The sequence below is a fragment of the Calonectris borealis genome, chromosome 10 (assembly GCF_964195595.1).
Source record: "Calonectris borealis chromosome 10, bCalBor7.hap1.2, whole genome shotgun sequence".
NCBI classification, from domain to species: Eukaryota; Metazoa; Chordata; class Aves; order Procellariiformes; family Procellariidae; genus Calonectris; species Calonectris borealis.
Genome location: NC_134321.1, coordinates 14,307,715 through 14,335,697, shown reverse-complemented (window position 1 = coordinate 14,335,697; position 27,983 = coordinate 14,307,715). Strand labels below are relative to the sequence as shown.

Here is a 27,983-nt window from a genome sequence, read left to right as displayed (position 1 = left end):
AGTGCTCCTGATGGCTGCAGTGTTTTACAGACTGCAAAACGAATCCCTCCCAGCCCAGGGAGATCGGGCTCTGCCGGCCTCTGCCCCACCGGTCCGCGCTGCGCTGGGTCGCCCACCCATGGCTGCATTTGCCCCCAGCCATTACCTGGCTGGTGGTGTCGCCTTTGCCGAGTGAGGGGTGCTGTACCGCCACGGGGGCTGCGCTCCTGGCTGTACTACGGGTTTCAGCTGTGGTGCCGGGGGGCTGGCACCCCGGCCGTGCCCTGGCGCAGGGCGCGCTGCGCGCCGGCCCGTGCAGAAGTGCCAGGGGGGCTGCGCCCGGGCCCGGGCAGTGGCGGACGCCGCCTGCGCTCGCGCCTCTGCGCTGGTGCCAGGCGCTGTACCCGCGGCCGTGCCCGCTGCCGGGTGAGGCGCGCTCCCCTGTGCGGCGGTGCCCCGGGGGCCGCCCCCCGGCCCCGCCCGGCGCCACGGCCAGGTGAGGGTCGGCCCAGCCGGGCCGCCCGGGGGCACCGTCCCCGCCGGGGCAGGAAAGCCGGGCGCGCTCCCAGCCCAGCCCGGCCCCCGCGCAGCCCCCCCCGCGGGGCCGGTACGGCGGGGCGCGGGAGGCTGATGCAGCCGAGGGCGTGCCGCTGCCGGCGGATAAAGGCCGGGCGGCGGCGCGGGGCCCGCGCAGAGCCGGGGAGCGGAGGAGCAGCGCGGAGCGGGCGGGCCGAGGCGGCGGCGGCGGCGGGACCAGGCGCAGGAGCGGGGCCACCGCTGAGCGCCGCGCTCCCTCCCCGCAGGCGGGCGGGCGCGGCCGGGCGGGGCGCGGGCGGAGCGGAGCGGACCGCGGCGGCGGAGGAGGCGGAGCGGGGCCGCGCCATGAGCACGCAGGCGCGGGGCCAGGGCGGGCGCAGAGCGGCCGATCCCGACGGCGAGATGCCGGCCACCGAGAAGGACCTGGCGGAGGACGCGCCCTGGAAGCGGATCCAGCAGAACACCTTCACCCGCTGGTGCAACGAGCACCTGCGCTGCGTCAACAAGCGCATCGGCAACCTGCAGCACGACCTGAGCGACGGGCTGCGCCTCATCGCCCTCCTGGAGGTGCTCAGCCAGAAGCGCATGTACCGCAAGTACCACCAGCGGCCCACCTTCCGCCAGATGCAGCTGGAGAACGTCTCGGTGGCCCTCGAGTTCCTGGAGCGGGAGAGCATCAAGCTGGTCTCCATCGGTGAGTGCATCCCCAGCGGGTGGTTTTTTGCTTTTTTTTCCTCATTTTGTTGTGGTTTATTTCCCGCGCCGGACCTTAGCCTCGCAGAGCGTGGCCGGGCTCGGGGCGGTGGGCAGCCGCGGGGTGCTGCCGGCCGGGCTCCCCGGGGCTGCGGGGTCAGAGTCTGAGGGGTTGCTGCTTCTTCTTTCTTTAAAGAGCAAGCTTCGGGGGTGCAGCGTAGCGTTGGTCTCAAGCTGCGTGTGCCGCGGGGCTGTCCCACAGCCCGGCTGCCGGGGCTGGCAGCGCTCCCCTACCCTCCTGACCTCTTGGTCACTATTTCATAGGTGAGGCTTTGCTTTCGGGACTTTTCCTGAAGAAACCCAGTGCCAGAGCGTGTTCTCTCCCTGTGCAGCCAGTTTCCCCAGGCGCTGACCCCTCCAATAGCCCCGGCAGGAGATGCAGCGGGGGCGACGCGTGCCCTAGCCTGAGTCTGGCCGGGGGTACCTGGGCTCTGGCAGGGTGCTGGAGCCTGGCTCTCGTGGGGTGGGTGAGCTGTGTGGAGGTAGGTGCTACCATAGGTGGTACAGGAGAGTGAAGAGACTTTTCTTGCTCACCAGAGCCCAGTAGATGATGCCAGTATTCAGATTAGCACGGATGCTTGCCTAAGCGCAGTTGCAGCTTTTGAAGAGGATTGCACTTTCTCCTTAATCTTTCTGCTGTGGTACGTCGTGGGTAGAAAATGTGCAAGGACCTCTGCTAACTCCAGGAGATAAGTGGTTTGAGCTAATGCCCACCCTGGCTGGCACTAGGTTTGACTGTCCATGCCATATTGGAGGGTGCAATTGCTAGATAACTGGTGGTCTGCTCAGGAAATTAAAACTGTTGGCATGCACATCAAATTGCAGATGATCCCTCAGGAATGCATGCGGTGACCGTTTTGGGAATAGCTCAGGTGTGGCCGCAACACAGTCTGTAAAGCAGTAATTTGAATGCCTGAGAGATCTCTTGGAAGGAATGTGAATGCCTTTTCTAGCTCTTTGCCAGATAACTCTAATTACTGCCTCCTGATGACTCTGGCCTCGATGCATTGCACAGCTGAATTTGGGTGAGTGCAGCTCTGCTCAGTTGTCTAAAACTCTTGGCCAAGCTGAAAGCTGTTTCCCTTCAGAGGCTTTAGCTACAATAGCAAGAAAATACAAACTTCTCCAGTTTGGGAGAGACCTGGCCCTCTCTGGAAACCTGTGGCTGGGTGGAGTAGGAGGGTACCCTGTTGTTCCTCTCTACTAACGTGTAAAAGCAGTTTTGGACAAATGGAGACTGCTGGGTCCCGAATGGCTGATTATCCTCTGAGGGCAAAACAGCTAACGTACTTGCAGCTGGGAATGGAGCTGGCGCTAATTATTTACTTAGAGATGCATTCCCTTCACACGCAGTGGGGTTCGAGTTGCAGCTGCTGATCCTGGGGTGAGCTTGCTTTTGCTGACATCGGAGCTCACCTTTCTGCTTCAGCCACTGGAATAGCTCCTTACCGTCCACAACGCTAACACCAGGCCAGTGCTCCCCTCCTATTGTATTGTTTGCCGTAGAAAAACGTTGCTGCTCCAGCTGCCTTCCTATTTGTCTGTGGGACTTCCCGAGGGCTGCGGGTTTGGGAGATCAAGGTTAGTCCCGTCAGGCCTGGCTTCCAGCGACTTCCTTTCTATAAACGCTGCTGCAGCAGCACAGCTCCCTTGCAGGATTAGACTGAGCTGCAGGGTGGCCATAATCAGTTAAGATATGTCTAACTGTTTTGCAGCCAACTTGTGTTGGCTATTAAAAAAAACAAATAAAAAAACCCCCAAAACCCTGAAAAAACTTGGTAGTCGAAGCTGTGGGAGAATGGAATGTCTGTGGCTGCTAGTGCCTTTGCCATATCTCGGCCTCTGCGTGAAGGGGTATACAGCTCCATCCGTGCTGTGCCACCAGAGCTGGAGCCAAGTGGTAGCACAGGAGCCCTACTGTACAGTCCTGGATAAACTGAGCCACTCCTGAAAAAACATCCTGAACTCGCTTTCCAAAAACGACATTCAGAGCAAGCCTTGCAGCGCTCCACTTGGTTGGAGGGGCTGAAGCCCATGTCACCTCTCCTGCAGGCGCAGCGTCGGCTGGCATTGCTACCTGTCCCTGCTGTGTTTCTCCCTGCAAGTTCTGAAGAACTTGGGGCTTTCTTTTTGTTTCTAGTTCTTAGTCTCTTCTTTTGTGTTGCTGAACAAAAGCAGGGCCATTACGGGGGCCTCCATTACTGGAGCTGTGTAGCAATAAAGGCTTTTAGGTGGAGAACTTTTATGACCAGGTTAGTCTTTAGGGCCTGGGGTGTTTAGGGCCAGCTCTGAGCCAAATCAGCTGGGAAAACCTGACAGCTGTGGCTGCTGGATTCCTGGCATTAATAATGCCATCAGACCTCTGCTAATGGATGCAGTGCCTGTTCCAGTTATTATTTAACTTCCAGGAATGTTTTGGAAGCCATGTATTATGGCTCAGCTACCACTGCTATACTACAACCACACTTTCAAACTTTTTCAGTAGCAAGCTTTTGGCATTCAGTTTTTGTCCATTTAAAATAAGTCTGCCTATACACAGAGAAATTAGTTAAATTTAGTGTTTGATCACAACCCTTTCTGGATGCACAGTTAGGAGTCCAACCTCTCCTGCTGCTGTTACTGCTGTTTAGTCTCTGCTCAGAGTCTTTTGGTAGTTTCAGGATGCTTTTCTTTTAGGCATGGAGTGCCTTCACTTCAGTGCAGATTTGACTGCATGTGTGGTCTACTGTAAAAATGGCCATAAAACACATAGGTGCTTTGTACCATCCAGCAAAGATGGGATTGAAAGCTCTGAAAAAGCTGCTGTGAGGGCAGGTGACTTCACGGAGTCTTCTGCTCAACACGAGGTAGCTGCTGTGCTACTCAAGTGTTAACAAGTGTTAAGTCTAGCTTTTTTTTTGTCTGCTAGACTGAGATAATTGCAGATTCCTGGGTGCTGAGTGGCATGTGGTGTGACAGGCACTGGGGGGTAGGACGCCAGGAATGCAGATCACAAGGGCTTTTGGCTGAAGGAGCTGATTGACTCTGCAGATTACTCTACATGGGAGCTGCATAGTGCCTTGGTAAAAGCCTTAGCAAGTGACAGGGAAGGTGGGGTTGAAGCTAATTTGGTACTGAGCTTGCCCCTAGAAACCCTCATACCAGGCAGTAGGAGTCAACTGATGTAGCTTAGAAACAGAGGAGTTCAGTGTCTGAAGCCTGGCGGGTGGTTTCAGGCTGTGACCTGCCAAGTTGCACCCAAGCTTGCAGCCAGCAGGTCCTAGGTGTGTGCTCCGGTGCCGTTCAGTGCCTCTTGGCAGTGTCCTCGTGGCCGATGCTCACCTGGCAGCCCTGTGTCGCTGGCAGAGGCAGGATGGGTGCCGAGCGGCTGGCTGGCTTGTTTGGTAAAACTGCGGTCTTAGACTGCCGCAGTCAGATTGATCAAACTGAAAAACGTGTGGTTTCTCTTGCTGGGTTGAGCTTTCACCAGGTGAGTGAGCTGATCTGGCTTGCCTCACAGCTGCAGGATGGCAAGGAGCGATGCAAGTCAATGGGTGGGCAGGGCCAGCCGGGGCTGTGTGGCAGCTCTGCTGCTGTGGCACTGGGATCCGGTGCCAGCCTCAGCTACAGTCGTGTGGTTGGTTTTCAGGTTTGTCTTTGTGGTGGTCCTGAGTCCCACTGCAGTGCCAGGAGGGAGATGGGTGAGGAGAGGATGGGGTTATAATCATGGTCTGTTGGTACTTGCCTCGTGAAGACTTTGGTGGTCTTGGGATGTCCCAGCTGCAGGAGTACTTCTGGAAGGGCAGTCTCTTTCTGACCGAGCCTAGCCTGGGTATCAGGTGGGGTTTTGGTTACTGACCGAGTACTTGATGCATGCACTGCGCTTTACAGTGCAGACCTCCAGCATGCTCTAAAGATGAAAGTATCTTGACCTGTGAGTCTGAGGACCTCATGGAAATCTCATTTTAGGAAAATAGTTGAAAACCAGCTTTCTTCCCTAGGCTGTTGATACACTGAAGGATGACAAAGCAAATCTTAAATATCTAGAGGAAAACTCATCTCTTCTAAAACTTGGTAAATGTGTTGTCCTGTAATGCCTAGAGCTAGGTGCTTGAAAACTGAAAAAAGGAAAAAGTGTTTTCAGCCTGTATACACTTAGGGTCTCTCTCTGTCTCACTCCAGGTGCTATTAACACATCATAAGGAGGTAGTCAAAATACACTTGCGTTTTGTCTGCCACTTACCTGTGACTTCCCTGGAGGCTGTTTTCTGGAAAGTATCCAGTGTGTCTTGGAAGCAGGTTTCTGCTTCTTGGAAATGTGACACTTAATCCTTCCCCTTGAAAATTATTTTTGATAGACTGGCAGTGGGCCTCACTGCTGGAGACTGGAGGCGGCTTCAGTTTCTGAGGGTGGTTGGTCTCCTCAGGACCTTCTGTTTCAATAGTTGGACTGCTGGTCTAAAGAAAAAGTGACTTTGCATGAGCTATTTGCTCCAAGTTACAGGAAACTTTAAGGTAGCTTACACAGACGGTTCTTGCATTCTTTTACATATGAGCGGAAACTTGTAAAGTGATCAAACTTCAGTAAAATTACTTGGGACCAGTTAGACTAATGTGCTAAACAGCTTTTTCATTTAAGGCACTGAATGCTATGCCAGCTATTCAAGAAGGACTGAAGTCTTAACTGCTCCATATTCTAATGCCATGTCCTGTATTGACTTACATGGGGATGTTTAAATCTAAATGGGTCAGGGTAACTCTTTTCCTAGCTTACAACTGTAATCTAAGAAGGTGGCTAGCCTTGTGTGTGGCCATGCTTCTGCGTTGCCAGTATTGTTCGGTGTCTGCTCCAAGCGATGGGAAGTAAAACAATGATGTCTGAATCCCCCAAGCTGCAGAGGAATTCTGTTTTACCTCTGCCCCTCAGAAATAGACTTTGATGTGCAGCTAGTTTGGGACCTGAACAAGGACCTGCCAAGTTTAGCCCACTAATACACGCTAAGCAAGCACAACAGAGCAAAACGGCGCATTGCAGGTGATCTCAGCAGCCTTTGCTACAGCCTTCACCGTAGGGCACTGCTCACAAGGCTTGGTGTGTCGCAGGCTGAAGTCATGCTGACGGTGGGGGGAACAGATATGTGCCTTCGCGTTGTGTTTGGAGAAATATGAGTAGCAGTTTTCATGAAAATACTGTGGCTGTGAAACCTGTTCTAGCTGTTGCTGTATCTTTTCTTGATTGCTGTAGTAGCGTGTGTGTGGTAGAGGTGGATACTCACCCACCCTTCTTGCAACCGCCGCCTGGGTGGGGTGAGCGCAGCTACCCTTGCTCTTCCTGGGAACTTGACCTGGGGTTCAGAGTTGAGTCAACCGAGATCTGAGGTTATCTCTTCAATGAGCTAAGCGAGCTCTGCCTGTTGATTTGGATTAATAGTGAAGCTCGAGTGAGGTTTTTTCCCTAGGTCTTGCTTCTGGGGACAATTTTTTTCCCCACAAAGCAAACGTTTCTGTAGCTTGCACTCCTGCCTGTTTGTGTTTCTTCTGAGGAAGGACCAGTGCTCTGTAATCTAATAGGGAAGACACTTTCTTCCAGGGCATCATTACGAGATAAATCCTAGTTCCTGTACTCAAAAGCCTTGCAGTGAGTGTGTGTTGTATCATAACCAGATGGTTCTCTGGGCTCTGACGTGCTCTCTAACCTGTCTGAGCCTCCCTCAGCTTTCTGTCCCTTCTGCAACTAACCCTGAGTTTTGGAGATGTCTACATAATATCTGGTACATCATAGTGAGGATTGGATCTACTCTGGTGGGCTTTGGGTTCAGCTAATGGATTGCAATTCCTTGTGTAAACACTGTTGTGCTGTAGGCAGTTGAAGTCTAACATCCGTAGTGAGATGTATGCAATGTCTAGTTCCTACTGTGCTAGTACATGGCAACTATAATACTCGCAACCACTGCAAGAATAAACTGGATTTTTTTTTTGTGTGTTAGCAAAAACAAGCTAGGCCACTTCAAACAACAACCAAACGAAGCTTTGCCCAAGTTCCTGGGGAAGCAAGCGTTGCCCTGCACATCCTCCCTTGTGCTGAGTAACACAGCAGACACTGCCCTGGAGCTGCCTGGGGGTGGGCAGAGGATGGAGCAGCTGAATCCTGTCTTCCCTGGTGTGGTGGGTTGGGGTTGTTTGGACCTCCTGCTGATACTGCCCTTGGAAGAAAGCAGCCATGGCTCTCTAATAAACTGAGAAGGGTGGCCACACATACAGCTGCACTGTCTGGTTGCTAATGGGATGTTTCCTCTGAGTCAGGCAGGTGATGGTCCTCTGCTGTTCCTTACAACTCGCAAAGCAGACAGCTAATCTAATGGGAAGGAACCAATAAATACTGAAGGCAATCTCTAACTTTAAAGCATAAATTCAGCTGATATTTCAGAGTTTGTTTTCTCTGGGTCACTGAAATATAGCAAGTTTTACTGTTCAGGCTGGTAAGTTGGCGGTGGCAGAGCTTTGAACATCCAGGCTGGGCTCTTTCTTGCAAAGGGACAAGCTATTTTCATCTAATAGCAGCAGCAGGTTGCATGAACTCTCCTGCCAGTGTTACCCAGTAATAGCACAAAAATGGCTGTGGGCTGCGATGACATCATGGGCTGTGGCTCCTTCTCCCTTGCTTCAGGGCATGCCGTAAATCATGACACGTTTATTTGTCAGAGCATTGGATTACTCCAGCAGGAGCTGGCCAGGCTGCATGGCAGCGCAGCTCCCGAAAGCTGGGTCCTCTGAGGGTGAGGTGGGCACAGACAGACTGCCATGCTGACACCCAGCCTGCTTGCTGTGAGGGAACAATTGGGCAAGGGCTGTCGCAGCAGCACATCCCGGCGTCACCCAGGCGCATGCATTGCTGCAGACGGTGCTTGCATGGCGTGGGTGCTGTGCTGAGCAACCAGCCAGAGGCTGTGAGCAACACTCTGCTCTCGCCATGCTGTTGGGGAGGCTCTTGCTGTCTTCTGCAAGCCTGGGTGGGGTGCAAGCATTTGCAATGCTGGCCGCAGGCCCTCCGCTCTGCTGCGGAGCAGTAACTGAAAGCAGTGGAGCCACCCTTCCTGCTAGCCCACAGCTGGTGCATTCCCACCCGCTTTCTGTGCTGAAATCTGGGGGCACTTCAAACTGCCTGCGGAGTGAGCTCTGGGCTGAGCTATTAAACGTTGCTCTGAAATGCCAACTCCTGTGCCTTGCATAGGTGCTGCGAGCACGTCTGGACCTGGGGGCTGCTCCAGCCTGACCTGGGGGTGGGATGCTGGCGGCAGGCGCTCCTCCACGGCTCGCAGCCCACGGCGATTTCAGGCTACCCTGGGCGCTTGCGGCTGCCTACTGGTTTTGATTAGTCTGTGGCCGCTCTTGTGAAGAGACAATGTATGTGTCTGTATTTCTGAGCCTATACTAAAGGGCACTGTTGTGGTTGGTGGGCCTAAAATGAGCCGTAGGTGGCAACTGGTGAGCTATGTTATGTAAACAAGGTTTGAAAGTCTCCTCTGGAGCCCTGCAGCAGAAGGCACAGTGCGCGGAGCTGCTCTGAGCAAACACCCGTGATACGTGCATCTGAAGGTTATTCAAACACAGAAGAGGAAATACTGTTCCCCTTGGCTAGATACTAACTTGCTCTATCTATGCTTCCTTTAATTGGTATAATTAACTGTTTTGCATTCCCTTTTCTCACAGCAACCTTGCAGCAGTAGGTGCAGCAGTTTTAGTGGACTTCCCATAGGTAAATATTGGCGAGCCAGGTCTCAGAGCTAGTTTAGGTCTCAAGGCTAAAGCACTGAAGAGTATGTCTTAGAAGTGACCTTTAGCTTTGTGCAGATCCTCCCTTTATTATAAGGTGAGTGGTAGCAGCAGGTCCCTCTGGGCTCGGACCACAGGAGCGAAGAGCCTGAGCTGGGGGGGTATGTGCAGGGTCCTGCATTTGTCTCTGATGCATCTCCCTGGCTGGGAACTGGCAGTGTAACAAATACACCTTGTATCTGTCACGGTGTGAGAGACAAATCTTGGATTAATCTGACTGCTTTTGATCCTCACTACAGAATGGGGAACACTGGCTTGCTAAACAAAGTTGGTGTCTAACTGTCATCTTGATGGTGCAAGACACCAAGTGTTACTTCACCTTCATAGCTAGACACTGAATTTCTGTAGGGTTTCCTTCTCTCTGCAGGACTCGGAGTAATTCTCCTTGTTGGTCTCCCAAATAATCCAAAGTCCGGGCACCTTGGAGCCTGCACCAACACCTGGATGCTCCTGCAGAGCTGTTTGCTGGTGTCACCGCTAGTCGCGGTGGCTCTCTGCGCAGTTGTCGCTTGCTCAGATATGGCTTGTTATCAAATTCTCCTGTGGGGGAAGAGTTGGTGTCTGAGCAGACTTAATGTATTGGCTGTGGGAAGACTTAGGATGGTAATCGTGGTGTTTCAGCTTTGTTCTGGCTGTTGATTAACAGTGTGGCTGCATGCAAATATCTGATAGCTTATGTAACTGCTTGAACAAGATCAATGATCTAATTAAAAGTCAAATAGAAACAGCTTTAGCTGTTTCTGAGGATTATTTCTTTTGGTAACTCTTTTAGGCTTGTGGTAAAAATGCAGCTATGAAGAAACAGAAAAACTAGGCTGGTGACTGCTAGGAACATTTGTGGTGACTCCTGAAAGGGCAGTGACTTCCAGTGCCGCAGCCCGAGCTCAGCAGTGCCGGACACGAAGGCATGGAGGCTTTTAAACTGGGACCACGGGACCTTCTGTAGTGGTGCCATCTTAATGCTCTCTTAATGCTCTGTGGTTATGTAGCCCCATGGTACCTAGTGCTGGCTGAAGTGAGTTTGACACTAAGAGATGATGCAGCATGTGTGCTGGACAACTGAACAGCTACATCAAATACGGGTGGCCAAAGGCAGGAGGGTATCTCTTGCCGCAACCCAGTACAGCTGCTATCAGAGAAGACCTCAGCTGGCAGAGGCTGACTGCATGTTGATACACCAGCTCCGGTACTAATAGTACTTCCCTGACCTAACCAGAGTAGTGAGCAAGAGCGAGAACTGCCAGCTCGATTGAGTCACCAAAGGCCAAGCGAGATGTCTACTTGAGTGGCCACAAAATCCGGCTACCAAGGAGTGCCTGCCGTGGCCCTGAGCTGCTGCCCTGGGGCTCCCCAGAGCTGTGCAGAAGCAGGCGCAGCTCACAGGTAGCCAGTTACATTTTTTTGCATCCAAAAAAGGTAGAAAAGCCTGAGATAGTCTTCCAGTGGTTCAGGTTCTCCCCCAAAATGTAAGAGTGAAGAAGCACTAATTGCATTCAGCTCACTGCCACTGTAAAGTAGGGCGGGCTGAGCCCTGCCCTTGGTGCTGTCACACCGGATGATTAGTGGCTGCTAAGCGAGCATTACTGAGCATGCTAATGACTTGCAGACATCTGCAGTTATAGGGATAGGAGCATGTGGGACTCCTGGACAAGGGTATTGCAAAGACCTTGTCCCAGAGAATTAACCACATCGCTGCCGGGATCCTCACTTGAGTATGTCCCAATATACTACTTTCTGGGAGGAAACAGTTTGGAGCTGCTCTGCGAGGGTCAGCTCACGGGGGTGGTTTGCTCTGCCATGAAAGCACCGGGAGCAGCAGGCTCCAGTGAGGAGCTGCTAGTTCAGGCCCTGGAAACAGCGGAGATGTCTTGGGTTTCCTGGGTGGAAAGGTCTGCTGAACAACCCTGACTCAACCAGGGAGGCATAAAACCCTACTACAAGAAATCTGCTTCAGATTTTGCTGTGGTTTTGTAGCCTAGCTCTGAGTTCAGTGTTTAGAACTGAAGAAATACCTCTTCTGATATAGATAAATAACTGAAGAAAACTATGTACTTTTAACAGGTTTTTAATTGCAAGGAGGAAAAATGAAAAATAGTTGCGCATGAAGTGCTGCAACTATTGGTTGAAAACACTGCCTAAGGCAGAGGAAGCTTAAATATTTTAATTAACCAGCTTTATTACTTAAACATAGGCTTTAACAAGCTGCAGAATATTTCATACTTTACCTGTAAGAAAAGTAGCTCAGGCTTCTGAAGCAGTACCTGGACAGCAAGAGTATTCAAGCTCAAATGTAGAAGCTGAAAGGAGCAGCCCGGTCTTCATGTAGGAGTAGGGCAAACACCTGTGGGGCTTTTGTTCTGTCTGGATGGAGGTAATAGCATGTTACTAAACATTTGTCATGGTGAAATGGAGGAATTGATAACAAATGAGGTGGCCTAATGCTGTACCTAACCTGGTAGGTAACTGGAAGGGGCATGGGAGATCACGCAAAGCAGCGCAGCTTGCAGTGTTGCTGCAACTATTCCAGCTCTAGCAAAATTGCCCCTAGAGCCAGTTCTTTATTTTTTTGTGTTGTGTTAAAAATGTGAAATACAATAGGCTTGCAAATGTGAACAATGTGAGACTGCAGATTAAAAATGAGATCTTGCAGTTGGTGAAGATTTGGGTAATTGCCTGCACCCTGCTCAGTCAGCATGTGTGTGGTGGAGTTCTGTCCCTGAAGACTAGGGAGAGAGCTGCGAGCTTGTGAGGTTTGGAAAGACTTGTGTGAAGCCTTTAGTTGGAAGATTTGAAGTCCAGCCTCCAGAGAGGAAAGGTGGTATCCCTCTGAGCGCTGGCTAGCTCGGAAACACCGTTAGCAGCCAGAGCCTGTTATGGCCGAGCAGCTCCAACAAAGTTGGATTAGGCTGATGGTGTCAAATGAGCAGAGCTGCTCCTGCCTCTTCCTAGGAGCAGCCTGCGGGGCGAAGAGCAGAAGGACGGCTCCCGAGCAGAGCCCGTGCGTGGCACAGGACCCATGGTGTGGGAGAGCCGCCCCGGGGGCCGGGGCTGGCCAGCCGGTGGCAGCTGATGTGAGCCGGGGTCCCGCGGGCTCGGAGTAATGCAAAACTCGCACATCCGAAGCAAAGCTTTGCTGTGCAGTGAGTGAGTTTGGGTGGGAGGAGCGGGTACGTGGTCCGCACAAGCGTGCGTCACACAGCTGTGGCTAATATGTGCTCAAGCTGTACCATTAATCCCATATGGTCCTCTTTAAGGTGCTCAGAGACCACCCGTGCAGACTGTGCCTCTGCAGATTCACCGCTGTGCTGCTGCTCATGAAGGCTTCTCTCAAAAGAGGTCTGTCTGATAGTGGCTGCCACCGTCGGATGAATTACCTGGGCCTCCAGCCAAGTGTCTATTCTTTATGTTAGCGGCTTGTAGCTGAAACCGTATAAACACAGTGCTATCCTGTGTGGGATGTTAAACACACAGGGCTTAAATCTTGACTGTGCAGGGGCGAGCCTTGTGCTATGTGCAGATGGAAGTGTGTTTACTGCTGGGTTGCACAAGTATACAAAAATGTGTTCAAACGACTTCACTGCTTTCTCCAGAAAGAGGGGAAAGCTGCTTCCTTCAAGAAGCAGCTGCACAACACTGAATATTTTTTATTTAAGGATTTTTTATTTATTTATTTTGAGGAAAGTGGCCTTCTTCCTTCTTGGACAGGGATGGTCATGGTTTCCAGTGGAGGGGGGCATAGGTGTCTGTATGTGAAAGCTCATTAAGAATTAACATCTAGCTGGCTTACACACAAAAGCATTAAGACATCTTCATAGTGGTCATGGAAAAGCAACGATGCGTGCCAGGACTGCAGGGATACACAGTGGATGCATGTGTTTGTAGTGACTCTGCAACTGCCCTGAGCGTCCTCACTCGGTGCGCGGCTGCAGAAAGCAGCCTGGCTTGTGCAGATGTGTCGTCCCCCTCCTGATGGACACTGGCATGGCAATGCTGGGCAGTGGCCGGAGCTCGGAGGCAGGACGACAGCTGGTTTCAGGCGTTTCACACCATCACGGCAGTGCTGAATGGCAGTGGCCTGGTGAGGCACGTCCTGGTGGCAGTGCGTGGGTGTAGGGCTGCTAACAGTGCTGTGTGCTTAAGTTAAGAGTGCGTACTTATGTCTGAACGTCAAAATGAACTGTTGAAATGGCTCGGATGTTGGAGGGAGATTTCCAAAGCGGCTGCTCCTATCTGCGGTGGGGGTACAATTGCATGTTAGAGATTAATTACCTTTCCTATTGCTTCTCAGGGAAATGGTGGGACAGAGATAGCTGACCTGCTGATAAATTCTGGAATAACTTTGTCACTAAGCTACAGAGGGCTATAGAGCATCTATAACAGCATATCTGTGCTTAAATGCTTCAAAACAAACCTGCATGGAGCAGTGCCGTTAGGTGCTCAGAATCGGAGACTATCAAAACTGAGGCAAACCACAAATCTTTTGCATAGCTAAAGAAGCTGGCAGGGTATTTTCTGATGTGTCAGCAACACTGGACCACAGAGTATGCTCCAGTCCTGAGCTCTCTGGTGCTGCAGTGTGGAGTGGAGATGGGTTGAGCTGTGCAGGGCTGCATGAATGGGGATTTCCTTCGAAGAGCCCTGTGCACAGTGAATCACAGTCAGTACAGCAGTTCTGGTTTCAGATGGAAAAATTGAATATTGGTGTATGTTGTGGCCAAGGATTTCCCCAAACAGTAATCACTTCTGATAATTTCTAATGTGTTGGTTTTGGCTTCAGAAACTCCATCCATTGCAGCTTTCGTGCCTGGCGTCTGCTGCACAGAAGATGTTAGACAGTCCTATCTGAATGGGCTCATTTATCTCGGCAGGATTTTACATGCTGTTTCTTATAACTATCTTGACCTACCCCCAGTGTGAGTAAACACGCTCTTCAGTAACGCAGAGGTCACTCTGGAGTCTGGAAACCTCTGGATTACACGTTGCTCTTCGGACTTGCCGAGGCATTATTTTTTTTTTTTTGCAGCTGCGTCTCTTGCACCTTTTCCATCTCCAATGTACGCAGGTGCCTGAGGGGGTTCCTTCCTGTTGGTCCCCTGCACTGAAGCAGGGATAATGTAAGGTAATGTAAGGTACAACACAATGCTAATGACTTGTCACCTAATTCCTCTGCCAGCCCTGGGAGGTCTTTGCAAGAAGACCTTGATGCAACCTGAAGTGACCTGGTGAGATTTAGGATTACCTTAATCCTGCAGAGATGGTTACAGCACTCTCATGCTTCAGAGACAGTTCTTAGTTTTGTTGTGTTACACTTGCAGAATTCTGACTGTAAGCCGTTTTTATCAGTTCAGCCTTGCTGATCACGGCTTGGCTTTCTAGTTGTGTAAGCACATGATGTGTTGTGAGGAGGCGCTTGTTTGTTTGCATGCGTGCATGAAATAACAACCTTGAGTTTCAGACTTGTAGACAAATATTTCATGCTAAGCTTAGACAGTTTTGCATTTGACTAACATTTTAATGTCTGTCTTAAAGTGAAACTTGTTTCCTGTGAATTGGGTCGTGGTGTTGCGGGCTCGGGTGTAGCTGCCGGCTCTGATGGGAAGGCGAAGCCTTGCTGTGCCGTGGCAATAAATGTACTGATCCCTGGGGAGCAGAGACCTGGCATGGGATCATTCCCCTTTCACTCCCATCCCATGCCCAGAGGAGGGAGGTGTAGTTTGTGCTGTGTCCCTTGGTTTCAAAAGCTGAGCCAAGCATTTCTCAGCAGAGCGTGGCAAAGGCAGGAGGGCTCCTTTCTTCTGCCCTCCCTCCATCATTTATCAGAAATCCACTTTCCGGCATGCTCACTGCAGGGACTTTCCTTCACCAGCCGTTCCCGAATGATTAATCAGCACTCGGGCAGCTTGTGTTGCCCTGTCCCCACGGCTTCCTGGTGCTTCCCACCTCTGGCGTTTGACTCCAGGGCTGCGGGGGTGCAACCCTGCAGCCCTTCCCACGGCCTGATCCCACGCTGCCCGGCCCTTTCCGGGGGCTTTCCCAATCCGCGTATTGCCTGCAAGGTCAATGCAGCCGCTCTTTGGGGTGCTGCCAACCATGCCGTCCTGGAGACGGGGGGCTGCTGTGTCACCCCACACCGGTGCGGAGCAGGAGCGTCCCGAGTGCAGTCGGGCTCCCTTTGCACGGTGAGGCATGGGGGGTTGCAGGCCCCTTCCTGCCCCGGCCGCCCAGCTTCCACTCATTTCTCCCCCAAAACACAGAGCTTTGCAATCGAGGGTGCTGAACTCCAACCGCTGTGTTCTGCAGCGGCGCGGGGCGCTTCCGCTGTTGCCGGCAGAGGCAAGCGGGAGCCGCGGTGTCCCGGCTGCTGCCGGGGCCAGCACCGGAGGGGCGGTGGGATGAGCTCAGCAGCGGGGAATGCGCTTTGCTGGGCGCGAGGGGGGCCGCGCTCACAGGGCCCATTGTCGGGGCGGTTTTGGCAATGATGTCATGGACGGCGGCGTGCCGCGGCAGGCCCCGCGCGCTCAGGAGGGCGGCCAGAGCCCGCTTCTCCATCGGCAACACGCGGGCGCAGGGAGCCGCAGGTGGGGCGCGGGGGGTCTGCGAGAGCGGGGAGCGTTGCGGTGCCTCCCGCCCCACGGCCGCCGGGCGCTCGGCTGCGCCGGTTAACGAGCCCAGCCGGGGTTTCGGGGTCAGAGTGGCGCGCTGGCGGACTGCCCCGCGGAGCTGGCGAGGGGCTCGCTCGCTGTGAACAAAGCAGCACTCATGGAAACTTGCTGCTGTACAAAGGCTGAACATTCAGACTCCTTCCCCCCCGCCCCGAAAAGGATCTCGAATAATTAGCGCAGCGTTCCTGTGTGCAGCTCGGCTGGGTATCTGCACCGCGGTCCTGCAGCTGCGAGCTGGGACCTGCTTGGCAGCGACCAACTGAGTCTGAAATAGCCGGTGTGAATGGCAGCTCTTATTCTCTGTGTTGCATCCTTGCTCGCTGCTAGTCCCGTCCCAGCAGCGTGCAGGCAGTGTGGAGCCCTCCTCGTGCTGGTGGTGGAGACGCTCCCCAGGAGCACGGGCTGCAAGAGTTGGATGTGCTCTAACACCTGCCTGGGGCTTTTCTTGAAAGTCAGATCCGCACATTTACCTTTTCGTATCCATAACTTGGTGTATGGCTCTTGAGGCAACAGAAACCCTAGGTGTATTCAGACTGAAAGTATTAAGGAATTTGATCCTAAGCCACCCACAGTTTGACTTTTTTCCCCACCCACCTGAACAATTCCTAATTTTGAAATTCTTGACTTCTCCTTCCAACCCCCTTGTGTTTCCACTTTCTCTTGGACAAGCTGGGTTGGTTGCTGTTGTTGTTATACTGCTGGCTTAAACTTGCTTCATGTTACGGCTTTCTCTTCTGGATGTAAGACTTAAGTGGACTCCAGGTGCCCATTAAGAAGTTGGGCAGAGCTATTTTAATCTGTATTTCACTCCTGTGAGCTCCACTAGTTTGATTCTTTTTATTCTTTTCTGTATTAAAAATCTGTATGATTTTTCTTTTTTTTTTTTCTTGCCAAGCCTACACTGGAAGGGCTGGACTTGACCTTGTGTTTACAGTTGCGTGTTCCACCTCATGAGACATCCTTTCCAGAAGCCTAACATGCACCAGTGGAGAGTATGGGGCGATGGGTGCGATAGTGGCCTGAACTTCTCTGACTGATCTGGATGGTTTCAAATCCAGTTAAAGCAAAAACTATTGAAAACCCCTGAATTGTAGCATTTAATATAAAATCCTAAGATGAGTCTCACAGAAGAATCTTACTTTTTTTTAATAACCAGACACCCTGGTAAGCATAGAGGAAGACGGTTTTCATACCCTTGCAAAAAAAAAAAACCCAAACCAAAACCAACCAAACAAAAAAAAACCACTCACAAAAAAAACCCCAAAACAAACCAAAACCCCAAAACGTTTTTCCATCCTCCTCTCTGTGCCCAGATCAGCACTCTGTTCTTACAACCCTCCAGTGAAATGGCGTTCCTCTGAAAAACTCACCTTGTAAAAAGCTTAGTGGATCTGCTGTGTACATGGTGCATCACTTACGCTTCCTGAAGATACACTTCCTCAGGTAACGAACACCCTGAGGCTCGTTAGTGGAGCTGGCCACTGTCTGCGTCTCGGCACGGTGCAGGAGCTAAGCTGGGAGCGGATGAGCTGAAAGCCCGCTGGTGTTCAGGTAAGCTGGATGCCGAGGAACAGCTCTCCTACGGATCACAGCACCGACTGCAAACACTGCTGAGAAGCGGAGATGCAGTGGGGCTGGAGCGCGGTGCTGTTAGAGGCCAGCAGGTCACAGCTAGGAATCCACGAAACTGGCCGGAGGAGTTCAACGGCCCCGGTCCAACGCCGTGCAGTAAGCACAGCCTGTGCTTTCGCGGGGTAAGCCCGCTGCGGGCGGCCAGACGACAAGCTCTGCGCCGAGCCCCGAGAAGCTGCGAGGTGGACCTGGACTTCAGGGTCACTGGAGGAAATGGATGCAGTATGTTCTCAAAGCGCAGAGGAACCCATGTAATTGATTTAAAGACATGTTATCCCTACAAAGGATGTCACTAATGTCTTTAGCAGGCGCGGTAAGCCTGTGAACACGTACTGTATGCTTCAGCAAAGAATTTCCTTAGGCAGCTTGCTCAGCTCCGTCTCATCTGCATACTTCTGTTTGGCATACACACAGTGCGGAGCAGGGCTTTGGAAGAGCTTGGTTTGATGTGGAGTTTCCACTGTTGCAGAAGATTAAGCCCTAATGAGTGCTTAATTTTTCTGTCCCCCAATTGCTATAGCTGTTTAGCAATAGGTGAGCATAATTAGAGGCGGGGAAGTGCTTAGAAACTTCAAGACACTAGGATGTAAAATTCCTACAGTCTCTACACAAATGATCCATAACTGAGATGAACTTTGTGTGCGATACAAATTTCCTTCCATGTCTGGAAATAGGGAGTAAGGGCTGTTGTTAAGACCGGTCCTTTGTTTTGTATTAAGGACCATGCATTTTGGATTCTTCCTCCATATGATGCATAAAACAAAATTGTAAATGGGAAAGACATCAAGATTGAAGAGGGTGACCACCTTTTAGAGAAGCTGGACGCCAAAATCAGTGCTGGTTGTGGCAGAACTTCTACGTGTGAAGATCAACAGCAAAACTTCTGAGATTACTTTGCTCAGAATGTGAACAAGCTGCGTTGACTGCAGCCTCAGTCAAGAAACTGCTTCAAAAAAAAAATTCACTACTCAAAAACTTTGCTTCTTCAGTCCTTCATTTGTTTCACAAGACTTCGCACAGCCTGTGTTACTAGCTCGATGTAGTAAGGAAGCTGTCTGCTGCGGTAGCTTATCTTGTTTCCACTAATTGTCCAACAGAAAATGACTTGCAGCTCTGCTGTAGGGCAGAGTTCAAGGAGCGTTGCCACAGTTCGGGTAGTGCTTGTGCTTAATCTGCGTGCGCAGCAGACCTGCACATGAGCAAAAGATACTAGTCACAAACTTGTTTGTAACACTGGGGTTTTTTTGAATTGTAGTTTTGAAGAGACCTAATGGGGGTCATATAGTTCAAGCCATGTACTTGGAGCAGGCCCAACTTGATCACGTTGCTCAAGGCTGTGTCCAGTTGAATTTGAGTATCTTGGGAGGATGGAGACCTTGTGGACGATCTGGGCTTCTGTTCCAGTATGCGACAGCCCTCACAGAGAAGACTTTTTCCCAAAAATCTGCTTGGAATTTTCCATGTTGCTACTGGGAAACTCTTTTGAGCAGAGGAATGAGGGGACTTCCAGTCTGCAAGATCTTCTTTGGAATTTTTTTTTCCCCCTCTGGAAACAGTGCTTCTTCCAGTATAGAGCTGACTGAAATCAAGGGAAACACCGGGGAAAAAAAAAGCCCAAGAAGGACAAGTGAAGGTGTTCTGAAAGATGCATGAGGTCACAGGAATTTAGCTCTTGAAATCAAGTAATGACGGATTGTAAGCCTAATAAATATTCTTACAGCTCTGAAGATGTCTAAAACTAAATTGTAACGTGCCCTAGGCACTTAGATTAAAGGCAAAAGATGCTGAATTTACTTAGTCATGGATATTGTGACTTAAAGGCCCTAAGACAGCTCTATTTAAAGAGCCAACAGCAAGTGAGAGATCTTACCATCCTGCAGGCTATGGCACAACACTCCGGGTAGAGTTTAGGGATCTCTGCGGGAGTAGTGGATTTGCAAGCTTCAGATCAATGCCAGGTTTCAGTTCTGGTGCTTGCTCCTGGGGCAGCTGCAAGCACAAATAGCGAGCACCAAGCTCTGCAGCGTTGACGGTTTTGCACTTGGTGGGTTGGGTTGGGAAGTTTTTTGTGGCCCAAGCCATAAAAATGACACCCATTTGTCTCAAGATGGTCACATTGCTGGCTCAGGCTAGTCACACTGCTGGCTGAAGGCTAGGCACTTTAACGTCTTTCTTTGTGCTTTAAGGAGTGTGATATTAACAGTCCAAGTGTAACATATCGTATTAATATTTAGTATAGAGCAACAATTATAAATCAGCTTGAGCAGTTAAAACTTGGTTCTTTTTCAAGACTGAGGCTGGTGGTGTGTACTGCCGGCCTATGGAATTGCCATAATCCATTTTTTGGGCTGGTTGCCACTTAGTTAATAGGATAATAAAAGGGTAAGAATTACAATCTAGACTCAGAGGTGTGATGGGGGAAGCAAAGGAGCTCTGGTTCAGTCTGTTTTCCTCTTCACCCTACCAGGCAGCCACTTAAATCCTAATAGCTGACTAAGAAGCAGGATACTCCTACATAAAACTTAATGTTGTAGGCTATATATAGGCTTTTTTTAGAGAAGAGTGAGTGCTCGCTTGTTCAATGCTGGTGTTGATTCTGCAGAACAGCTTAAGTCTCGTTGGCAGGTTTTCCCCAGCCGTCAGCGTGCGGGTCCTGTCGAGCTGCATCCCGACGCCAGGACCTCTCGCAGCAGGCTGGCTGCAGCCTGCCCCTGCAGACGGCTTCTGCCTGCAGGCAGCTGGGCGAGGACTGCGTCTTGCTTCGCAGCTGTCGCTATTTGGTCGACATTGGATTGCCATCGGGTGCTTTTAGAGGAGGAAAGTAAGTTAGAGTCGGGGTAACTGAGGTTAAAATGCACATTGAACAGCGTAGGTTGAATGAAAGTGCCTGTTAAAGACAAACTTGAGTGTTTCTGCTTCTTGTTCTGGACCGTGTGTCTACCCATGATAACTTGCTGCTGTCTAAAAGTGGTCATCTAACAGTGTTCACAAATTTGGAGGCTGCAGCGGAGTATCAGCAGGACTTGCATGTAACAGCCCAAAAACTCTGAGTTCTAATAAAAATAAATAAATTAAAAAAAAAAACAAAAACAAAAAAAAACCAAACAAAACCAAAACACCCCAAAACCCTCACCCTTTGGCTGTTGTAGATGGCATATCTAAAGTTGGTTGCCTGTGTTTCTAGATGAGATGAACTCCTCCCAAGTACTGGTCTGGGGCCGGCGAGAGGTCCTGTGGCATTCCGGCCATGGATTCCTGCTTTATGCCTGGGCTCCCCATAAAAATGTGTCCTTTGAAAGGACAAGTCAAATGGCCATCAGCGGGTATCCTGCTCTGCTGCCGGTGCGGTGGCGTGACTTAGCTCTGCAGGAACTTTGATCCAACGCACGCATCTCCTACCGAGTACAGTGAAACAGTGAGCAAATGCGCTCTGGCATGCGTGTAAGTGCATCTTGCAGATGTTAACATAGGCATTGTAACGCGAATAGAGCAAGTTACGCAGATGACCATGCTTTCTCCAAAAAAGGTTACATTAAAGCTGTCTGCAATGGTGCTGCAAAGAATTTGTTCAGCCCTGCTAAATTATCTTGGCGGATGAGATACGACAGCTCGCTTCCTCCGAGCCACGGGAAGGCAGGGATCAGCGGCTGTCGCCTGCGTGGAGAGGGCTCCTTTAGTCTGCGGAAGCTCGCCTGGTGCCATGGAGTAAACACGCACTCTCCATTTCAGCTGAAAGCAGACAATTTGTTCCCATCTACCTAACTCATTGAAGCTGAAAGCCAAACACTGCTGGTGGTGGGAGTGCATCCTTGAGGGGCCGGGCTGCTGCACTGTGGTTCTGAAGCACTGACCACAACAAGTGTGCATCTCGAAGCTGTAAATTTACTTTGAGCTCCAGAGAAGTGATTGAGAAACAGGGCTTGAAAGGCTCTGTAAAGCTGCAAAGTATAGATCATGTGAGTAATAAGTATGCCTAAAAGTAATTTGCGTAGTAGGAAAGCAGCGTTGCAAGATCTGCCGTTCATGTAATCCCTTTTCCAGCCTGGGATGGCCAGAAAAAGTGTCTTGAAGCAGACCAGGGAATGGGGGGAACCCAGTGGAAAGCCAGCTGAGCTGTGGTGCGTGGCAGCACCTGCAGTAATGATTGCTGGTGCTTAAGTGTCATTGGAAACACATTTTTTTCACTGTTCCAAAACCTTGGCAATATTACGCTGGCAGTGTGCACTCGGAGCTGGTGGGGGTGCCTGCAAATTTGGTTGTACTAAGAGGGTTTCAGGGTTCCCTGGGCCAGCTCTGTGCTCCTTGTGCAGGACCTGTTAACGGATGCTTGTCTTCCTGGCTGCCGCTTGCATCTTAATGCCCGAGAGACCTCGAGGAGAATGCACTGAATGTTTTTAGTCAGTTAATTAAAAAGACAGCACTAAAATGGAGGCTTTTCTGGAGAGGCTGACTGCTCAGGTGGGGCCGAGCTTTACACCAGCGCTTGGAAGCCAAGCCTGCTTTGGGCTGGACTCTGGCCTCTTCTTGAACCTGGAGGGTCCTTTTATATCATGATAGAGGTCGTGAGCCCAGGCTGGCCAGGGGCTGAGCTGCCGGTGGGATCCCCTGTAGCTGGGAGCGGGGTGCCTGTGGGAAGGGCGTGCGGGCGGCTCTGCTGGGTCTGATAAGGTCTCCTGTCCTGCCCAGGAGTTCTTCTCCCTCCCTCCTCCCCACCCCAAATGAAAGCAGACAAGCCCTCCTACAAGCAGGCTTGGAAGAAATTACGTCATGAGATCCCAATGCCTCTCAGGAAGCCGGGAGGCCGTAAGAGCTTGCTAACTTTGCTAACAAAGCGCAGTCGTGGGGATGGCACCAGCCCTGGGGAGGAAGAGCTGTCGTGTTCCTGCGGTGGCCTTTTCTTGTCATCGGGCAGCGGCCCTGTGCCTGGCCTCTCTGCACGAGGCTCATGAGACGGGATATTCTTGCTCTCGATGTGAAGCTGTCTTGTGCACGGGCTCTGTTCCCCCAGGTGAAGGACCGCTGCCCAGCCGTGCCCTTGGAGATGGCGATGGGGCGCTGGAGGAAGCTCTGAGCTTCCAGCTTCCAGTAACTGCAGCACATCCACATACAGACATTATTTATGTGCTGTAAATATGAAATGGGTCATTCTTTATCTCGAGTAACGTGTGTAGCGGTGTGCTCGAGATGACTTTGTCCCGTTGGCTTTCCTCCCTGGGAATGCTGGATGGCTTTCTGAAGCGAGTTTACGTGTAGCATGCTAAATCATCACTGCGTCCACTCTAGTAAAAATGCCGATGTCAGTGTAAATCTGAAACCGAAGCTTGGAGGCGTTTCTGGCGCAGGGATGCGATGGCCGGCGCTATGCTCCAGTGCTGCGGTGTGAGCGGGTGGTCCTGCCGTGGGGGCGCGGGTCGGAGGTGCTGCAGGCACGGGGAGCGGGCGGGCAGTGGGGGCTCGCACCAATGGTCTGGTTTTTGCATGCTGCAGTCCTTAATTCCAACTTGCGGAGCTCAGGCACCGTGGTGAGCCTGCCAGTAGGGCTTTGGGCCTCTCTCTTTTATGTAAAATGTAGCTCTTCCTTCTGCTCTGCTCTGATTTCTTTCGGGAAAGCTTCCCCTAGTAGGTTGTAAGGCAGCATCTTCCCTCCACGGACCAGTTCGCAGCTCAACTGGAAAGAGGGGGGAAATTAGTAACAGCAGGGACTGTTTAGTTGTCTCTAGGAGACACTGCTTACGTGATGCAGACTTTTACCTTGGAACCTGTAATTAAAACCCAGCAGGGCTTAATCACCTCACAGCTATCTATTGTATATCTCAGACTGGATATGAAATCAGCAGTGAGCAGTCAAGTGGCAGACACTTACCGTAATCCTAAGATTAGTCAAAACTGATATTAAAAAAATCCAATACAAATAAAATCTAGTAGTAGATTTTATTTAAAGTAGAAACCAGACGTTAACTATCTAGAAAGGCCAAATGCCATTCAAGGTCTGAAGTTACAGTATTATCTGTTCAGGACATACTGCCCTATTGTGAAACCATGTAAATATTAACCACTTCGCCTGAGCATTGGGATAAAGGGAACACCCTGGTGCTTTCTGTTCTTGGTCACTATTCTGTATAATTACTTGTTTTGAAAGTCAGGAGATCTTTTTGTATTGATAAGATGGTATTGGATTGCTGCTGCAGCCTCTGTAGCTGAGGAGGAGCAAATAAGGCGTGCCCAGTGGATGTTGGGCATGGTGAGGCTTGGCTTGGAGGACTCTACCTGTAAACACTGTGAGTTTGAACTAGAGAAGGCCATTGAAGTACTGAACGCTTTTCCTTTGCTAGCTAGGACTCAATAAGATCCCTGTACAATTATTTCAGTGGCATAAAGACAACCGCTGCGTTGTGGCAATAAGATCCCTGTACAATTATTTCAGTGGCATAAAGACAACTCCAGCATCTGCTCTGGGAGCTGGAGAGCAGACAAAAGCTTCCAGGCCACTTGTAACTTGTTGACTAAAAAGGGGTTTCTTTAGTAGTTTTTATTGTAATGGAGGAAAGAACAGAAAAATGCTCTGCTGTAACATGTTGCTGTGAATGAAAGGATCGGTCAGGCTGAGGGCATCCCGTAACGTTGCAGAACAACCCTGGTTGAGCTTGGACAAACTGGAGCTGTTACAAGTATAATGCAACCTGAGTAGCAACTACAAGCTCAAAGGCAGCGCGTCTGACCTGTGACTCGCTAAACCCAAAGTCAATTGCGAGAGTATTCATGGAACTGTAGGGATCACTTCATAAGGCCAAACTGATGCAGAAAAATATCCTTCAGACAGCTGCCTACGACGATCTGATCTTGATGCCCAGCAGCCTTAAACTCAGCTGCATGGCGTGTCTTAAAGTAGAGCTGCAGCATGGCCTCTGTGGTGATAAACTTTTCCTAGGCTGGAGCGTGACATGGTTTTGCCAGTGCTGGCTTTTTCTTTTCTTCTAACTCTCAATTTATAGTGCGAAGGGATGACTTTTTGTGCAAGCAGGAGTGGGAAGGTGCGAAGGATGCCCGATGGACCTCCACTCCCTGCTTTGCTGTTGGTACCCAGGTCATGATATATCCAGACTTTGTTCTCATTCCAAACTCTGGCTTTGCTGGACTTCATCATATAGCACTTTTTTTTGCTACCATTTTTAACGCAAACTGTTGGTGTGTGGGGGGAGGTTTGTGTATAAATACGGTTTGCTAAAGGGTGCTTTAGGTATGCCCCGGGGTATTTTGCCCCGGTTGGGATGCTGTTCTTGTGAACTCCATCATATGCTGTTTGGCCTCTTTCATAAGATATAAGTGCCATTAAAAGTACCAGGTGGCAATTATCATCCAAATGCAAAATACCAGAGATCTTAAACTGCCGATTCTCCTAAGCTTAATGTTGTAAAGCTTCAAGGGCGAGTCACATCACCCTTGGAGAGCACTGAGCTCTCAAGACAGCTGGAGAACACTGAGTCCTTGGATTCCTCTCTTTCCTCCCGACTAATACAGGCCATGAAGAATGATGTCTCTGTCTGAGCAAGTGCCTGCAGTGACCTGGGTCGCTTCTCTTGTCCTTGATTACCTGGGCACGAGTGCAGGCACAGTAATTTAAAAACATGCTTCTTTCCTTTCGGGTGGGAAGTAATCAGATGTATGTCATTTGTCTTCCAGATAGTAAAGCCATAGTTGATGGAAACTTGAAGTTGATCCTTGGCCTGATATGGACCCTTATCCTCCACTACTCCATTTCCATGCCAGTGTGGGAGGATGAAGGTGATGATGATGCAAAGAAGCAGACCCCTAAGCAGAGGCTGCTGGGCTGGATCCAGAACAAAATTCCTTACTTGCCAATCACAAACTTCAATCAAAACTGGCAGGATGGCAAAGCACTGGGGGCTCTTGTTGACAGCTGTGCTCCAGGTAAGTCCTTTGCTCTGATGGTCAGTGTTTCCTTGCTCGCTCTCCTGGTGGCTGCTCTGCTGTTCCTGTGGGAGGTTTTCACCGCCGAGCTGGAGATGGGAATAAGGCTTTCAAGAAAACCCGAGTCCAAGGAGGCTAGCTTTGGAAGCAGCAAGCTGTGGATGACTTGGCCAAGAGAAATACTGGCTTAAAGCAGAATGTGTGATTGTATTATTGGAGGCGCCACGTCTAAGCTTTGTATTGGGTGCAAGGGGCAAAGGCGCAAATGCTGGCTTCTAAATGCAGGAAAGACTTGTTCCCACAGCGAGTGCCAACAACCTTTCAACTTCAGGGCGCAGCAGGAGGCTTCATGTGTTCTCCTGAAATAGGATTGCAGAGGGAGCACAGAGCAGCCAGAAGCTGCACACTACCTGAAATGTCAGTGTTTAGCAAGCGAAGGCTGTGCTAGTTAAGGCGAGTAATGTGATAAAGTGTAAAAAAGGCCCGGTTTCCTCACCTTCTTGTAAAACAGCCTTGCTAGTGCGATTGCTGGTGTTCATCTAATGCAATCTGGGTGCTATGGCAAGCAGTTGAAACTTTCTTTTCCAAATTTGCTGCAGGAGAGCCAATGGAACACAAAGGATTGCTAGGTGTATTTGTGATGAATTTAGAGTGGTCTCTTGCACAGCTTAAATTTAAAGCAGTGCAGTTGCATAGCTTTTCAGTCAGCCACACATCTTTTGTTGACAGGCTAGGTGGGTGGGAGCCTCTCTGAACTGGCTTTAATGTCTTGCCATAAGGGCCCCTGGAGATGATGGTTGATGTCTCAGAAGTGTTTCAGCGAGCAGCATGTCCTCATCTTGTTTTGGTTACTTCTGCAAAGCTCTGAAGGTCTTGCTGTGTAGCAGCATAATACAAGTGGCTGCGGAGTTTGTACTTGGTTTCTTCAGCCAGGGCAGCTCCTTTGCAGATAATACCTAACAACTGAAATGTACTTGCAGGCCTGTGCCCTGACTGGGAGACTTGGGACCCAAAGAAACCCGTTGACAACGCTCGGGAAGCCATGCAGCAGGCGGACGACTGGCTGGGTGTGCCGCAGGTAAGGCTGTGCAGGCTGCCTGCGGGAAGCGCAGCGGTTAGCTTTGTACTTGCAACTAGCTTGAATTTAGATTGAGGAAAGCAGGTGAAGTTGCTTGGACACTTACAAAAGTTTCAGTTTACTTGTGTGAAATTGCCTGAGAAAGGGCAAATTATAATGAAACACACTATTGCATTTCAGAGCTCTGGTTGTAAGATTTTGTGTAGGTCTCTCCGCTGAAGACAGCTGGTATTGCAGCATGTAGGGTAGGGGAAAAAAGTGCATGTGTAGTGGTCCCTGCTCTGTTAGTCCATGGAGTGAGTTTGTTTTGCTGCATTGAATTCCACAGAAGAAAAACTTGCTGGCTTAGGAAATCACCTGCAAAGATGACTTTCAAACAGAGAACAATGTATTTGCAAACCGGATTGTTTTCATGCTGATAAAGTTGGATAGAATTGCTGAAGTCTCTGAAGCTGTTGGAGCAGCTTGTATCGTGGGAGCAGGAGAAGAGACTGGTCACAAGTTTCACTTTGCAAGCACTGCAGGTCAGGGCTGTAGCACGCAGGATTATGAATTACTAATTCTTTCAGTTTCAGTTATCCCCATAGGCTTTTCGAGGGGAACATAGCTACCGTTGTCTTGCCTTGCTACCGTTTAGTTTGTCACAGTCTCCTGAGAACCCCTAATAATCAAGGCACAAAAAACCCCCAAACCATGTTGGGACCATAATGAGCTGCTTGATTTTCTTGCCATGAGGTAATAAATGATCTTGTGTGTATCAAAAGGAAAATAAATGTAAGAAATCGCATTAGTGTGCGGGAGTTTTGAAATGTAAGACTCTGTCATGGCTCTGTTTCTGTGTTGACACGCGGTAACCAAGCACTGGTACGATATACTTAATTGCGCTGTCTTTCAGGTTATTACCCCTGAAGAAATTATCCACCCTGATGTGGATGAGCACTCTGTCATGACTTACCTGTCCCAGTTCCCCAAAGCCAAGCTGAAACCGGGAGCTCCTTTAAAACCCAAACTGAATCCAAAGAAAGCAAGGGCTTATGGCAGAGGTAAGGACCCAGTGAGCTTAAGCTGCACGGAGCATTTAACTCTTCAGAAAGCTGGGTGGGGTTTTTTGCTCATGTTGAACTCCAGACCTACTGTAACTGACTTCAAAGTTTCACTTGTGTACTCTTGGTGTGGTGCCTAGTTTCAGAAATACGTGGATATAGTCCAAAAGACACTCCTAGTTCTAACATGTAAATTCCCCAGAGTCTCTGAACCTGTTCTGCAAGCTGCCAGCCTTGCAATCCACAGCTGGAAGAAGTAGCATGATACGGGGCTAAAACGACCTTGGTGTGAAATTTAACTAGCAGTATTGTCGTTGATCTAGCAGTGAATGCTTCCCATGATAAAGCACTCCTTTAAAGAGGAAAAACCTTTACACCTGTGTGTCTCGCTGAGGAGGCTCTCTGAGGCAGTCTCCAATTTCCCAGGCTTGATGGCAGATGTGTATTAGGGTAGGCTAATTCTAAATAAGTTATTTGAATTGATCGGTAGGTGTGAATACTTTGTTTGCACATGCACAAAGGTGGGTTGGTAACCCTTCAAACATCAAATAGTGCCGA

The 27,983-nt window shown here is 50.3% G+C and overlaps 1 protein-coding gene across 5 annotated transcripts in view; it reads left to right on the top strand.

Annotated features, from left to right (window-relative positions):
- The first annotated feature begins 849 nt into the window (after positions 1–849).
- FLNB (filamin B) overlaps positions 850–27,983 on the top strand; it is a 73,328-nt gene continuing 46,194 nt past the window's right edge. For 3 of the 5 annotated variants that reach the window (XM_075158965.1, XM_075158966.1, XM_075158964.1), the window contains exons 1-4: positions 862–1,210; positions 25,056–25,304; positions 26,285–26,382; positions 27,278–27,425. In XM_075158965.1, the coding sequence (XP_075015066.1) occupies positions 862–1,210; positions 25,056–25,304; positions 26,285–26,382; positions 27,278–27,425 (844 nt within the window). Of the gene's footprint in view, positions 1,211–21,285; positions 21,332–25,055; positions 25,305–26,284; positions 26,383–27,277; positions 27,426–27,983 lie in introns of those variants that run through there. The other 2 variants (XM_075158968.1, XM_075158967.1) reach the window with 2 other exon arrangements.